This window comes from Solanum dulcamara, chromosome 1 (assembly GCF_947179165.1).
Source record: "Solanum dulcamara chromosome 1, daSolDulc1.2, whole genome shotgun sequence".
Lineage (NCBI taxonomy): Eukaryota > Viridiplantae > Streptophyta > Magnoliopsida > Solanales > Solanaceae > Solanum > Solanum dulcamara.
This window is the reverse complement of record NC_077237.1, coordinates 62721493-62738480: the sequence shown is the minus strand read 5'-3', so window position 1 is coordinate 62738480 and position 16988 is coordinate 62721493. Positions and strand designations below refer to the sequence as shown.

The 16988-nt window shown below is 37.0% G+C and overlaps 1 protein-coding gene across 2 annotated transcripts; it reads right to left on the bottom strand.

Moving 5' to 3' along the window:
- Positions 1–590: 590 nt before the first annotated feature.
- On the bottom strand, positions 591–11379 carry LOC129890945 (uncharacterized). Of its 2 annotated transcripts, none has more exons than XM_055966323.1 (7): positions 10792–11379; positions 10105–10239; positions 8096–8448; positions 6406–7150; positions 6228–6324; positions 1240–1294; positions 591–1089 (listed from the first exon to the last, which is right to left on the bottom strand). In XM_055966323.1, the coding sequence occupies exons 1-7, from the start codon at positions 11201–11203 to the stop codon at positions 1027–1029; spliced, it is 1860 nt and encodes a 619-aa protein (XP_055822298.1). In that variant the 5' UTR covers positions 11204–11379; the 3' UTR covers positions 591–1026. The 2 variants fall into 2 exon arrangements, with proteins under 2 accessions (XP_055822298.1, XP_055822320.1); XM_055966345.1 differs by having other exon boundaries at positions 10105–10284; positions 10792–10875.
- Positions 11380–16988: the final 5609 nt, after the last annotated feature.

Genomic DNA, 16988 nt, shown 5'->3' with positions numbered 1-16988 from the left:
AATATATTTTTGATTTATGCCACATTTTTATTTAATTCGTCCTTTTGACACATCATCCGCGAGTTTATTACACAAACCTTACATATTTGGTTGATTGTCAAAAGTGTCAAAATGACACAGAGTTCGACTTGAGATTTAAAATGAACAAATCATAATTAAAGTGTCTAAGTGAAAAATTGATGTCAACTATAGGTAGAGTATACAATCATTTTTGGTAAACTAAACGACCATATGATATATATTAAAACCTATCCCAAGAAATACTCAAATTCACATGGTACAAGATTATTTTCTATTGAAGAAAGAAAAGAACGTAGAATTTTCAATGAAATTTCAACATTAACTTTGCTTATGTGAGTTTCAAAAAAATTGGTAATCCCTAGTACGAAAAAAGAAGGAAAATTGCAAGAGGCTGACGGCTATTGACAAATCATGATAAACTAGGGCTGAATGGGCTGATAGCACGAAATGAACAGGTAAATCATATAACTGATCTAAAAAAAAGTTCGGAATTGAGAAGTAGCTTATCTGAAAGAGACGCTTTTGTTAGTGTACAATCATATATGTAGAGATAAAAAAAAACCAGACAATGATTTTACCTGTCTTAAAAGCTCAGATACAATAACTCAACTTAGAAGTCTTTATTCTAGTACAACTTTTGTCTATCAATTGGCTTGGGAAGCTAATTGTACAAACATTGCACAACAATCTCAAAAAAAAAAAATTGCGGAATTTTGCATTGAAATATACAAGGAATCTGTCCAACCCACCCGACAACTATGACCTAGTTATTTTTATCAGAGAACTATGTAAATAATCTAATAAAATTGAAACATCAGAACTGTGCAAATTTATATAATCTCACAAGACAAAAAAATTAATGAGTGCATTCTTTTTTTCTTATAAGGAAAATATTTTTTAATGCATGCATTCATTTCCTATAATGTGTTATCTGACAGCAAATATTGCCAGTAAGTTGGTAGTTGTTCCTTCTGTCACATTCAAATGCAACATTAACTGGACAATTTATATCAGGAGGTGCTCTCTCCCATACTCGCGCACAATCACAGGCACACTTGTGGTTGGTATCTGGAAAACACCAAAATGCCATGAAATGAGCATGGGTGAGTGGATACTACTCTTTAAGACTTCACACTGCGACAATCAAATATGCATCTAATACTCCATGTGGAAACCTAAAGAACTCAGATTGAAATCAAATTTGTGAAATACACTTACCATGCCATAATCTGTAATGATCATTGAGATATAGTCTGATGGAGTAGCATCATACCTGTTAAAATCATGTACTTTCAAGTATTAGACAAATGCGAAAATTCTATTTTCTGATTTCCTTTAAGACTAAAAACTTCTCTGAGATAAAGTAACTTCTTCTACATTTGTCCATTACAATGCATCATTGTTTTTGGAGTCATTCCTTGTTCACACTTTACAATTCAATTTCTTAAATAACCTTTTCAAGTCCTAAAACTTTAAGCAAGTCAGCTTACGAAGGTGTCGAGGCAGTGATTTTGGGAGGACCAGAGCAGTGAGGAATGATTTTCCTCATGGCTCAAGGACAACAACAAGAAGGATACAGATGCGGGGATTCAACTAAAAATAATTCAAATATCTAAAAATAGAGTTATAAAACCTAAATTATGAGATATTATGCGAAAAAATTGAGGGGAGAATATTGATCAAGAGGAGACTTCTAGAAGGAGATAAAAGGAAAGGTAGTGAATAGAAATTTATATATACGAGGTATTCCATTTTCTTCAATTTCGCGGTAGTTTTTGTTTTGATTACAGAACTCATTGAATCTATCTAGAATTTCTCCCTCTAATTTGGTTAAAGTACCCAAAACCGTTTGACCATATCGGGTACGGATCCCACACCCACAGCCACATCTTGTCAACACGGGTGCGACACCAAAAGTTAAGAGTCCGAGCAACTTAGACAACAACAACATACCCAATGAAATCCCACTAAGTGAGGTCTGGTCAAGGACAACTTCGTTTATTCTTCCAAATGTTTGGTAGCTCTAGAGGATAATGTTTTGTGAAATTCTTCTACTACAGCTCCAACTGAGCGTGGAAATCAGGTACCTACATGAGGTTGGTGTTCCATCTCCTCTAGCTGCTACAGAAATCTTGAGCTGCTACACTACTCTGGCGAAGTTCATCGGCTATCCAGCGAACAACAGGATCCTTTTTCGGCGAAATTCTCTTTCCTCTTTTCTTCTTCTTCGTTCTTTTTTTTTTCGTTTTCCGGTGAAATACCTGCAGATCTGTTTAGATCGGACCTAGATCTAGTGATTTCCGGCAAGATCTTTTCGGTGATCTTTCCGGCGAATTTTCCAACAACTAAATATCTCCGGGCCAGGTTCTATCTTTCCTCTCCTCAACTAATTTATTTAAGTTTGATTACTATTCTTCTTTACTAGCTCCTACCTTTAGTGTTTTAGTTATTGTTATTCACTTTCCTTCTTCACTTAGTGTCTAGGGTTGTTGATTTGCATATTAGCTAGTGTGTGTTATCTCTTTATTATACATTCTATATTGTCAATTATTATCTCGTTGCTTGTATTCTCTTAATTTATTTGTTATCAATTTTTTTTTCACTTTGTAGTTCCTATCGTTTTAGTGGCTTTGGTTACTGATGGTAGACTAGGGTCATGTCCTCAATTGGGGGTGAAGCGAGGGGAAATAGTGGTAAGAGGGAGACAGGTTTTCATAAGTTGAGAGCAGGATAGTGGAACATAGGGTCGCTTACAGGAAAGTCCATAGAGCTAGTGAAGAGTCTTAAGAGGAAAAAGATTAATATAGCCTGTGTTCAGGAGACTAGATGGGTAGGTTCCAAAGCTCGGGATGTGGACGGATTTAAATTATGGTACTCAGGAGGCTCAAGGGATAGGAATGGAGTAGGTATTCTAGTCGACGTGGACCTTAGGGAGTGTGTGGTAAAGGTAAAGAGGATCAGGATAGGATGAAGTTTATTAAGCTAGTAATAGGCAGGCTTTTTGTGAACGTTGTTAGTGCGTATGCACCCCATGTGGGTCTGGATGAAGAAGTCAAAAGGCTCTTTTGGGAGGATTTAGATAAAGAAGTGAGAGGTATACCTAGTTCCGAAATGATTTTCATTGGTGGAGATTTCAATGATCATATCGGTACAACTTCTAATGGTTTTGATGATGTCCATGGAGGCTTTTGTTTTGAGAAAAGGAATGGCGGCGGGGTTTCTCTCTTGGAATTTGCCAAAGCTTTTGAGTTGGTTATTGTTAATTCGTGTTTTTTGTAGAGGGATAATCAATTGGTCACCTTTAGTAGCATGGTAGCTAGGACTCAGATTGACTAATTACTCTTCTGGAACGGTGATAGAGGCCTTTGTAAGAATTGCAAGGTTATTCCAAGTGAAAATATTACACCACCAAACATAAGCTTTTGGTGATGGACTTGGAGATTAAAAGGGATAGGAGAAAGAAGACTCTATATGATCGACAGAGGATTAGATGGGGGGGCCTAACTCTCGCCTTTTCTCGGGAGATGAGGGAGAAGTTGAATGGTTTAGGGAGTGAACAACATGTGGGACATTACAGCTGGTTGCATTAGAAAAGCAGCTGTCGAGGTTCTTGGGGTATCGAGAAGAATCTTTGGTGGTCGTCAAGGAGACTGGTGATGGAATAGAGAAGTACAAGGCAAAGTGAAAGCCAAGAAGGTTGTCTATACGGAGTGGTTGGAGTGTGTGGATGAGGAGGAGAAGAATAGGCCTAAAGATATCTATAAGAAGGCAAAGATGGAAGCGAAGTCGGCGATCACTAGTGCTAAGACGGTAGCTTTTGAACGCGTGTTTGTCGAGTTAGGGGGAAAAGGTGGGGATAAGAGATTGTATAGGCTTGCCAAAGCGAGAGAGAGAGAAGCACGCGATCTGAATCTAGTAAAGTGCATCAAGGACGAGGAAGGTGAAGTGTTAATGTATGAGACCTTTATCAAGCAAAGGTGGCAAACTTACTTCCACGGACTCCTAACTGAAAAAGGAGACAAAGACATTGTACTGGGAGATTTGGCTTACTCTGGTAGTCTTCGAGACTCTGGGTACTGCATGTGTTTTAAGGTTGAGGAAGTTCGACGTGCTGTTAGCAAGATGAGGAGGGGGAGAGTGACAGGGCAGGTTTGGAGTGGTTGACTAAGTTGTTTAATGTTATTTTAAAGACTGTTAAGATGCCTGATGAATGGAGGTGGAGTACTATGGTTCCATTGTACAAGAACAAGGGTGATATCCAAAACTGTAATAATTACAAGGATATCAAACTACTAAGCCACACTATGAAGATTTGGGAGAGAGTGGTGGAGATGAGGGTGAGGAGAGGAGTGTCAATCTCAGAAAACCAGTTTGGATTCATGCCGGGACAGTCGACTACTAAAGCAATCCATCTTATGCGGAGACTGGTGGAGAAATTTGGAGAAAGAAAAAGGGATCTCCATATGGTGTTCATTGACCTTGAAAAGGCTTATGACAAAGTTCCGAAGGATGTTCTTTGGAGGTGTGTGGAGGCTAAAGGTGTCCCGATTGTGTATATTAAGGTGATAAAGGACATGTATGCTGGAGCTAAGACTCAGGTTAGGAAGGTGGAGGTGACTCAGAACATTTTCTTGTTGAGGTGGGACTACACCAAGGATCGATGCTGAGCCTTTTTCTTTTTGCCTTGGTGATGGATGAGGTGACACGGTCTATTTAGGAGGAGCTTCCATGGTGTATGCTATTTGCGGACAATATAGTTTTGATTGATGAGACTTGGGACGGAGTTAATAATAGGTTGGAGGTTTGGAGACAAACGTTGGAGTCCAAAGGGTTCAGATTGAGCAGGACCAAAACAAAATACTTGGAGTGCAAATTTAGTATTGCGATAGATGAAGAGGGCAAGGAAGTGAGGGTTGCCACCCAACCTATCCCCAAGACAAAAAGCTTTAAATATCTTGGATCCATCATCCAGAGTAGTGGGGACATCGATGATGATGTCACACACCACATTGGGGCAGCATGGTTGAAATGGAGGCTAGCCTCTGGAGTCCTGAGTGACAAGAAGGTACCGCCTAAACTTAAAGGTAAGTTCTACAGAATGATTGTTAGACCAGCATTGTTATATGAAGTGGAGAGTTGACCAGTAAAGAACTCTCATGTTCAGAAGATGCATGTTGCGGAGATGAGGATGCTGAGATAGATATGTGGACACACTAGGAGTGATAAGATCAGGAATGAGGTTATTCGGTTGAAGGTAAGAGTGGCATCCTTGGTCGACAAGATGAGAGAAGTGAGACTGAGATGGTTTGGACATGTGCAGAGGAAAGGTGTTGACGCCCCAGTTAGGAGGTGCGAGCAGTTGGATTTGGAAGCTATGCGGAGAGGTAGGGGTAGACCAAAAAAGTATTGAAAAGAGGTGATTAGACAACATATGGCGGTACTCCATATCACTGAGGACATGACCTTAGATAGAAAAGAGTGGAGGTCGTGGATTAAGGTAGAAGTCTAGTAGGGATAGAATGGTGTCTTACCGTGTGTCGGTTTAGGGTGATCATAGGTCTAGGCGTGCCTTTATAGTTGTATTGCTATTGTCTTTGATTATTGCAGTACTTTGCTATAGTTATTGTTCTTGTCTTATAAATTTTGCATTGCATTTTATTTTTATTTTTATTTCTATTTTTACTTTTTAGTTACTTATTTATTATTTTATTTATTTTTTTATTTTTATTTTTTTCTTTATGCTGTATATATTGTTTTTTTTTCCTCTCGTACTTGGAACTGTGACTTTCGAGCCGAGGGTCTTTCGAAAACAGTCTCTCTATCTCCATGAGGTAGTGGTAAGATCTGCGTACATCCTACCCTCTCCAGACCCCACTTGTGGGATTCCACTGGGTTGTTGTTGATGTTGTCTTCTACTGCATAATTCTTCATAAAATTAAAGTTCTGCCTTTTTCTTTCTTGATATCTAGAAACTTTTCCCAAACGCCGGTTACATTTCTTGTTCCCATCCCGATGCCCTTGTAATGTATCAATGCACATGGTCCGGAAAGAAGCTAAGGAATAGACCATAACAAACTCTCCAATCACTAAAAACTCCATTTAATAAAATAAGGACAAAAAGCACACATAAAGCTCTATAAAGATCAAAGAGAACTATATTTTATCCTTCAGTTGTGAAAGAAGACTAAAAGAAGAAAATCACTCACATCAAATTCACAAGCTGAATACTATCATTACTTGTCCAGTTATCCAAATAATTGACATCCAGTCTACCAGGAACCTTGGAAATGACATCTGGGTCACCTGCAAATGAGTTAAAAACGATAAAGTAACATATAACGTTGCAATATATGGCAGGAAATATAATCTATAAATAGGACATACCCAGCTCATTGGAACAAACAGAATCAAGTTGTACTCTATCATGAAACTTATAAGCTTCACAACAAATCAGCAGAGGAACACGGAATGCATGAGCAACCATAGCAACACATGCAGTCCCAACTCTAGAGTACACAGTTCCATTAGATAATACAGATTCAGCACCCATGAACACTCTAGAGACTTCATGCATAATGTAAGAAACAGCATTTATATGAGTGTATGTACAACATAGGCCCTTCTTCACCAGCCTCCGAAGTAGCGCCTGGCCTTCAAATGTAGGGCGAGAATCAACCACTATTACACGGAATTGTTTCCCAAGTTCGTAAGCATGTAGCAGAATCATCTCAACAACAAAGGAAGAACCATACGTGAGAAGAACATCACCATCTCTGATCTTCATAACTGCCTGTCTTGTTATTACTCTGTCCGCTAAAACTATCTTCTCATTCATGAAGCGCTCAATATCTGAATAAAGAGCAGCTTTTGCTTCTGACTCAGAAAGAGTTAATGATAACTTTGTTATACGAGCTTTCAGAAAACGAATAGCATTCCCCATGCTAATAGAGAGAGGCCTACACTCATTAAGAAATGATACATAGCCATTGATTCTTGCTGTTAAATCTCTACCTAGAGCTTTTTCACGAGGTGTAGAGTAATCTTTGATGGCTTGTTGAAATGCTTGTAGCATTGCAACACAGCGAGCATTGGCCCCAACTACATCTCCAGCCAAATACTGCAATCCGACCTGGTAAGATGTTCACACAATCAATCATGAATATGTGCGACATTTCAAATATATTAATATCATACTCGAATTAACAATGCTTTGAAGTCCATATCTAATCACCAATTAAGACTGGCAGTTGTACAAAAATTTACAATGATATCTTCAAGAAATTAACAGTATAAATGCTAAAATTTAAAAAGAGCTTGTGGCTCATAGATTAGATTATCTGTTTAGTAAAGTAAGAAAATTGTAGAGGACAAAATAAGAGAAGGCTGCTTGAGATGGTTTAACCATATCCTGCTTATATCTCCAAATGTATCCATCCGTAGGTGAGGCACCATGGTGATTCAATGAATTAAAGGAGTAGAATGAAATTGTCTCAAAAGGCTTACAATTTATTGGAGTTCATGCAAAGTTAGCAAAAGGTCGAATAAAAAGGAAGCAAAAATCCATATAGGCAATACCAACTAATGAGGATTAAGGCTTAGTCATGTTACTACACTTCCATTAGGTTCAATGCTCACTAAAAGTTCGTGTAAGTTTATTTAGAGATCTCTATGTCAATATAAATGCAGGGGATCACTAGTATTAGAGACACCTAACTTATTGAGCACCCGAATGAAACCGGTTCAAAGCAAAACGAATATAGAGGTTTCATACAACAAATTCAAACCTAGCTTGGAATTGAGGCATTATAATTAGTTAGGAGAGAAACACAAAGTGAAAGTCGAAATTGCAGTCGTCTCAGCAGTCTGGTGGTAATACAGTCTTTTAGTGCACTAAAAGATAGATACATGATCACGAAGGAAAATGATTAGTGTAACTCTCCTTCTTAGTTCTTATTAGCTGAATAAAGTCTTCCAAAACAAGCTTAGTGTCTTAAACAACTACTTCCTTGAAATGGTTTCCCACTTTAAAGCAGAAATAAATGAAAATGGGAAATGACGGGGTGGAGGAGGTTACCTTGTAAACTGCAGGATGCATGGTGTCAAGGTGGAAAAACCTTGATTCAAGATCACGTAGCTGAGTTCCTTGTTCATACTGCGGTAAATGCCGAAACAATTCTACTCTATTTCTAGCTTCAATCTTTTTAACTAGTGCACGCTTCTTAGCTTTTTCAACACGATTCTTATCGTCAAATTGCATCCTAGGAGCTGGTGCATCTTTCTTGCGATCCTTCTCCGGTGGTCGGTCACCTCCTTTTGTCTCAGAAGTAGCTACAGATGACATCATTGGTCCACCATCTTTCTTTTGTGGAGGCTGCTTAGCAGATTTACCAGACTGTCCATGTAACTTTACCGCAGATGTTTCCCCAGCTATATATGATACCAAAATAAAGTACATCTTCAGAAAGATGATTTAACAACTCAGAAAAAAGATGTTCAGACCTAACTTTAATCAGAGGATACAGATTTTGAAAGCTACCAATTACTATCATGTATTCACTGTTCAGAAATCTTTCCAAGGTAATACCACAACAGGGAAAACTATTAAAGAACAGACTACTATAGGCTCATGCTTTCATGCATAACTAATAGATATTGGCAATATGAAAGCAGCTTCTACAGCTGAGAACAAAATTTATTTATGGCCCAAAAGGGCCAAATTATAGGTTGGACGAGCTACAGGACAGCACTAAAATTATCAAAATACCCCATGGTCAGAAATTCTAGATATATGTAATATGAAACTTAACACCTGAAAACAATTAATGAAGGCTTAAAAATTTTGATGACACAATTTGATGGCTTCAAATGGAAATGCAAGCCTTCCTGGAGAATTTATGGATTACAAACACACGTGCATAGTGCATCGCTAGTTAGTGCAAATCGTGACTTTACTCAGAGACATACAAGGGGACATCCTCAACAACACAAAGAAATGGCTATTAAAAAATAATGCTAATCACACATGTAAGAGATGCTAGGTGACAGTATAACTTTTCTCTGGAAGAATACCAGAGGTCGACTAGGAGAATAACCTATACAGAGTCTCAAAAAACCAAAGTTAAAAACATACCAAGTATATACTTTATCCTCCATCAGTGTACTGTCCTTTTCTTTTCTTCTCTTTTTATTTGGGGGGGGGGGGGGGGGGCTATCAGTTCTACTGTCAAGCATGACTATCAAACAACTATCAAACAACATAAGATTGATGTTTCAAAAAGCCCGTGGTACCAAAGGTGCGTTTAAGCTCTGAAGCGAAGCTCAAAACGCATTGAGCGCTTTGCCTCGCTTAATGTGCTCTTTAGTGTCATCATCAAGGTTCCAAGGCATACTTTTCTTGCCAATGAACCTCTTCTGAAGAGACGTCACTAAATAATTGATATTTCACTTTATCGTAATTATTTTTCAACTTCTTTGTTCATATATTTGTCATTCCTTCTTATAAATTATTAGTCCTGGACTAAACATATATATTTGTATTTTTTTACCCCTTTGCACCTTTTATCATTAAAGCTCACACTTTATCTGTGTTTTGCACTTAAAGCCCCAACGGACCTTAGAGCTATTTTGTACTTTTTGCTTTTGATAACACTGCAAAAAGCAGCATATTGAATAAACTAAATTATCCATTAGCAAGCAATAATAGAAATTATAACACTGAATAATCCGGTACCTACATTGGAGCCCAAAATAATCTGAGTTGTGATGGGACGGATAGGACCCTTCTAACCTTGACCAGAGTATCGTGTTCCCTAGGTATGGAAAAAAATTCTGATAGGGAGTACTTCCCCCTTAAATGGATTCGGATTAGTGAGGGCTCCAATGTAGGTAAAGGACAAATGAAACAAATTCTTGTGGAAGACAAGTTAGCCCAAGATGAAATCTGAATAATAAAGGCAAACCGGTTTACTAAAGTTGTATCAGAAAGAAAAGAAACTTTAAAATCATTGCTTCCACCCTCCTCTTCTGCGTGGGGATAATATGTAGTAGTTGCTTTCCTATCTAAAGAGGGAAGATGATTGAAACCTTTTCCAGAAGCTTTTGCAGCTCGTTGAGCCTCCTGCAGCGCACGCCTTTCAGCTTTGGTGGTCTTCTCTTTCAGTGACTTTGCATTTCTTCCTACTTCAGTTGGTGTTTCAGCCACTAGTGCATTGACCCGTTCTGCAAGAGAAAAGATCTTTTATCCTCATCGGAGAAACACTGGTTCTGCAAGATCAAAATTCTTTAGAGGGAGGAGAACTCTCCTTTCAGCGAACCTAACTGTTGTTAATCAAAGAAAAAAGGAGTTTAGTGCTGATAATGCAAGCACGAAGCATTATTTAGCACTGGCATTCTTATTGCTCTTAAGATGTGAGAACTCAGAAATGTGCACACGACATGGTGTCAGAATAGTACGGCTACATAGAATTGTTGGATCTTGTGTCCAATTGATATTTCAGACTGGGTTCAGGAATTTAAATCTACATTATCATCTAGTCCACATCGCGCAGAGAAGGAAATGAGCAAAAGTTCCTTCTATTTTTATTTTTATTCACATACATATTTAATTTTTTAACAAATACAACAGGACATTTTCCATATTATCTAGCACTGAAAATCCCTAATCTAAACTGAGGGAATCATAATGTATGCCTACTTTGCACCGCTATCCAAAGTGCTGACTATGTTAACTCCAAATGCAATAATATTGTCCGGTATAAAGTTGTAAATTACCCATGCTAGAGGTATCCTGATCGTCTTTCAACTCAGTCATTATCGCGGGAGAAGTCAAACCGAAACCATCGGTTAGACGAACCCAGTGGGAGGAGTCCTCGGAAAACTCGCCCTCTACGCCAATTCCGCTGGATGCCGGCGAAGTTCCCAGCATGGACTGTATAGGATTGTAACTTCCTACCACCAATTGCTCACTTTCGTCAAAAGAAGACCGTCGAGGCCAGGACAACGTAGAATTGGGAACAGGCACAGCTTGTGAAACGCTCTCGAAGGCGTGAGGGATCATCGCCGGAGATGAAGAGTTGCCGGATGGAGATGAGGCAAGTCCATGATGGTTATCCGGGTCGGGCGCGAAAAAGCCCACCCGACGAACCTTTGGATCGATAAGCCGAGAAGGTCTGCGAGGATCCATTAGGGTTTAAAACTGAAACTTCAATACTACAAGGGAGAGAATGAGCAGCTGATAAATCTTTCCCCAGTAAAGTTCTTTAGCAGGCAATCAAATGCTGATCACTTCGCTAATTGCTAGTGAACGCTTGCCAGAAACTTATATTTTTCTGGCGATTCGATTTAATAAAGAATTTAAATAAAGTTTGTAAAGCATATCAAACAAAGAAAATTGAATTGAGGTATTTTTTAGTCTCAAAATTAATATTGGGAACATATTTGACCAGGTAAGGTCAAAGGTCACTTAATATTTTGATTAAGTTAATTGTGAATTGAATAACATTTTGAAAATGCGAAATTAATAGGTGGTTATTTAAAATTGACATTAAATTTTACTTAGGCTTCTCAAATATGTTTTGTTCATTTTAAACAACTCATGTCAAAATTTACTATGTTATTTTGATACGTATTTAATAATTAACCAAATATGTAAGGTGTGTGACGTAATAAAATGACAAATTAAATAAAAATATTTGTCATTTGTGATAAAAATAATGCTTAAATAATGATTTTTTAGTAGAAAAAAGTGACTAATTACATGTGATAATTTTTAACCCAAATAATTTTAAAAAAAATTAACCACATTTAAAAATTTTATTTTAGAGAAGCACACCTCTCAACCACAACCCCTACCCCACCCAATTCTTCTCACCCCCAATGCCAACCCCTCTCCCACCCAATTCATCTTCTCCACTCCCCAACCCTTTACTCACTCAATTCGTCTTCTTCATTCCAAATCTCAACCCCTCTCCCACCCAGATCATCTTTTTCACTCTCTAATCCTAAATTTATCTTACTAATAACTTCAAACAAAATTGAATTCTCCAAATCTAAATAAATAGTTTGAAAAAAAAAAGATTTGCGGCAACTTTTAAAAAATTATATATTTCTGTCGATTTTCTCAAACTATTTCGAAGAGTAAGAAAGGCAACAAATTAAAATTAAAAAAAAGCTTTTTAAGTTTGAGAAAATCTTTTGGCGCCAGAATTCACTTCTTCGTCTCTAGCATTATCTAATCTGTTTCTCCATGAAAAGAGTTTAAGTTTAGAAAACGGTGGTTGAAAAATGGAAAAGAAGAAAAAATTAAATAGAGATTGATAAAATAAGGCTCTCACGTTACGAATAATGAGTGTATCACACTCACGATGTCATGTCAGCAAAAATCAAAATGACACAATGAAATTCTAATTGAGGTGTTTAAAATAAGTAAACTCTAGTTGAGCTGTCTAAGTGAAAGTTGGTGTCAACTTTAAGTGGCCACTGATAATTTCTTCCTTTTTAAAACTTGCTAAACTTTTTCAAATACAAAAAAATCACAAATTTATTTAATTCAAAAACAAAGTCAAATAAGTTGTTTTTTCCAAGTTAGTTTCTAATTATATTTTAATCTCCTCCACCATTCTCTCTTTTAAAGAAACCGAAATAATTGCCTTTGAAAACAACATATCAACGCGACTTTAACCTCCGGCTACTTCAACCTCTGGCGATCGATGGCATTCCTTTTTCATTTCTAACCGATGATTTCTCTTCTTAGGTAATGCTTGATTCAAAAAGTTAGGGATTTAAAAATTACTTTGGGGTTAATGAAGAAAAAGAAGATATGCTTTTGAGTCATCTCTTCAAAATTAGGGTTAATAATTATGTCATTTCATGCTTAAGAAAGAAATCTTAATTTATGGTATTTGTTCTCTTGATGCTCGACTTGATATTGTTTTTTTTTATATTGAGACTCAAGATCATTATTTTTTTGAGTGAAATATGATTTTTTGTTGTTGTTTTTGTTGTGCTTGAATAATGTTGTTCAAGTAGTGAAATTTAATTTTTGTTGAGAATCTGTTAGACAAAATCTAACGGATCTTGAGTTTCTAACATAGCTTTTAGTGAACTCTTCCTTGTTATTATATTTTGGGTTGTTAAATGGGCCCAATGATGTAGTGAAATTGTGTGCGTATCTTTAGTGAAAAAGTTAAGTCTTCTCTTAAAGTTAAGTTAGGGTTAATGATTTTGTTGTTTCATGCTTAAGAAGAAAGAAAAAAATTCTAATTTGTTGTTAGCATTTGATATGGTTTTATATTTGTAAATTGTGTGCGTATCTTTAGTGAAATATGATTTTTTGTTGTTGTTGTTCTTGTTCTTGAACATTATTGTGAAATTAATGAAATTTTGATTTGGTCTGAGAATCTGTTGCAATAGTAAAATGACTTGTTGGATAAAATATTGATAGTTGTTGAGATTGTAGCATCTCTTTTAGTGATTAATTCTTTATTATTATTATTATTATTATTTATTATTATTATTATTATTATTATTATTATTATTATTATTATATAGTAAAATTGATTTATTTTTGTTATTGTTGTTGTCCTCTATGATATGAGAGAAGGATCTTGTATCTGTTTTGTCTTTGTCTAACAAATAACTTATTTTTATTAATATGTGAACTTTTATTGTTGTTGTTGTTGTTGTTGCTATTCTTGAACATTATTATGAAGTAGTGAAGTTTTGATTTTACTGAGAAACTGTTGCAACAATTGATTACTTGTTGAACAAAATATTGATAGTTGTTGAGATTCTAACATATTTTCTAATAAACAATTTTTTGGTTTTTATTTGTTGTGTTGTTAAATGAGTCCAATGATGTAGTAAAATCAATTTATTTTTGTTGTTGTTGTCCGTTGTGATATAGGAGAAGGATTTTGTAAGTGTTTTCATTTTGTCCAATAGATGACTTATTGATAACACTCAACTATACCTCGCGATTAAGGTATAGGCGATCGTATGCAAAAATAATATCCAACTTAGGAGTTGAGGTCGAACTACAACGGCAAACATAAAGAATTACATTCTAATTGATTGTCAATTCAAGACTAACTAGCACAATGTTGTCAAATGAGAATGTAAAATTGGGAGGAATTTGGGAAACAAAATCTTCGATTTGAATTTCAAGTAACACCATCATAAGTCAACACAAAAGAGAATTCAACAAGATGGAAACGACTATGGATGTGTGCAATATTGATGGGGTTTCAACCCAATAGGCAAAGATTAATCAATTCTAAATCAGTCGATACATCAATAGCATTTTGTCTATAATATATTTAACATTCTCTCGAATTATTGAAGATATATATCTTGGGTTCTTTCGAACCCCATGATCATGCAACAAAACACTAAAGATTGCTTGAGTAGGTTAGACTATCTCTATCTCCACTCTTAAATGAAAAATTAACCAGATTAGAGTATCTCTAGCTCTAATCCAATGACCAATTTCTCGAGTCCTCACTAATGAAGTCTTACCCAACCTTATTTTGCTATCTCAAGTAAAAATAAAGTTAGAAAATTCAACCAATGTGTAATGACCTTCCAAGTCATTTTTACCTTAATGCCTCTTTTTTGTCGTTTAGAGCACTTCTATACGAACCCCAAGTCATTTATGACTTGTTGGCACTAACTGTTCGGTCGCCTGATCTTCGTTTGGGTTTTAGGCTCATTTTTCTATTTTAGAGCTTTTATAAATTGGAAAGTTGATTCTGGTCATTACTTCAGATAAATAACCACAGAACGTAATTTTGACAACTCCATCAACTCTGGAATGGATAAATTAGGCTAGAAGCATGATCGGCATGAGTATCAAGGCAATTGATGAGAGTTTGAGGCCATTTGACACTTTAGCCTTTGAAATTTGGCATAAGGTTGGCGTTGGTCAACATTATTGGAAAACGCACTTGGATGAAAATCCTGTCAGCGCGATTAGTTCCAAAATGTCAAGTTTGGTCTAGAACGATCCTTCATTTGCTTGCCGAGGCTTCCGGTCTAATCCGGAGGCCCATTGCGAAATTTGACTAAAAATGGAACTTGGATGTGAGACCCACTTTACATTAAAATGACCTCGTATGGGAATTTCAAATACGCCATTGAGTCTGTTAAGTCGAATTTGGTGGGGTAGCATAGTTAGTTTGAGCGCATGGGATTTCGAATGAATCCCAAACACCCCATCGGAGACTTGTACAAACCAAAGTGAATATTGAAGCAACGCTGGTGCAAGGGAATTTTACGTTCGCAGCTCCTTGGTCGCGTTCGCAGAGTAGAGGCCCTTTTCTCTCCGCGTTCGCAGAGGCCTGATGGCTTCTTCTTCGTGTTCTTGGGATAGGATCCGTGTTCACAGAGGCTTGCTTGTTCCTCTTACGCATTCGCAGAGGTCTAGGTTATTCTTCTCCACGGCCGTGGGCTATTGTAGTCGCGTTCACGGAGAGTAAATCCCGGGTCTTTTAATTAAAGACCAAGGATGAACTCAACTCATTTGAGCTTTTTCAAGACGCGATTTTGAGAGTTATACTATTCTAAATTTGGTAATTCGAAGTGTTGTATGTCCAAAATCTTCGTGGCTTTGTGGGTGGTTATTCGGAGATCATCGAGGAAGTTTTCGTTTGAGGTAAATTGTCATTTGAATCTGCTGTCCTAGCTTTATTTTAGTGCTTTAAATGGTGAAATGTTGTAGGTTGTGTTTTCCACTGATTTGAGACCCGAATTGTGTTCCATTTTGGAATACAAGTTGAGGATAGTGTTTAGATTCTCTTACGGAGTTTATTCCGTAATTACCAGAGCGGGTCCCATATTCTTGATTTGACTCCAAAATTTGTCCATCTCCGATTTTAGTAATTTTAATGTCAAAACAACTGTAGTAATAATGTACACCCATTTTTAATAGCGTGACATCGTTTAAAGACTATTAGGAAGGGGGAAACTCCAATTTCATAATTTTGGAAAGCGTGTGATCGGCCTACAGGTAGGCTATGATTTCCCCTTTTTTAGATTGAGCTTGAGAATTTAATTGTGTGTTGATTAGTTGGAATTTGGAATTGGGTAGTATAGAATCATGCTTAGACGTTTAGAAATTATGTTTTAGGCTTTTTCAGGTAATTGTGAGCATGCTATTTGTCTTGTTGATTATCCATTCCTTGTGGTGTAATTGCATGCTCGATTTATCATCTATTTGAAGCATCTTCAGCCTTAGTCTAGGTTTGACCGGAGATTGCCTTAGAAATGCATGATTCAGACCTGATAGGCCTTAGTTTTTCCCTGACGTCGTTCGGCCAGCTTAGATCCTTGTAGATTTGTGTAGCAGACTTGATTCAGATAGTTTGGGCCTTTGCTAGGTGGTACGCTTGCTCCAATGACCTTCTAACTCTACTTCCCCGATTTTGCGTCTTCATGAGTTTCGATGGCGACACCGTGTTCTATTCTACAATTTAGGATTGGTTTGGGATTCAGCTTAAATTGTTTTATTGATTGAGTAAGTGTGGATGGAGATCCATAGAGTTCGGCAACTATTGACCTTTGGGAGGACCTGCAGTAGCTATATTGAGCAAATTTTTGGGCATCCATATTCAAGCTCTGGTCTCGACCGTATTGACACCTTCTACGAGTATCCGGTTAGAGGTCTGTCCTGGGTCATTTGGATCCTTATAAAGAGCATCTGATTAGAGGTTCGACCTCAGTTACTTGATACTTGATCGGTTACTCGAATACTTCTGATGAGTATCCAGTTAGAGATCTAGCCTCCGTACTGTCAGATTCAACTAGATTGGGTTGAGGTTCTGGTTCTATATTACACTCTCTGGTCTTGGTTCTCAATTTCTGTTCTCAATAGTTATAGCCATTCTGTGCACTCGTTGGGCTTATGGAGGTCTGGTTGGGTTTCTATTTAAACTTTCACATGAGTGTGCCTTCTAGGCTTATGGGGGTCTAGT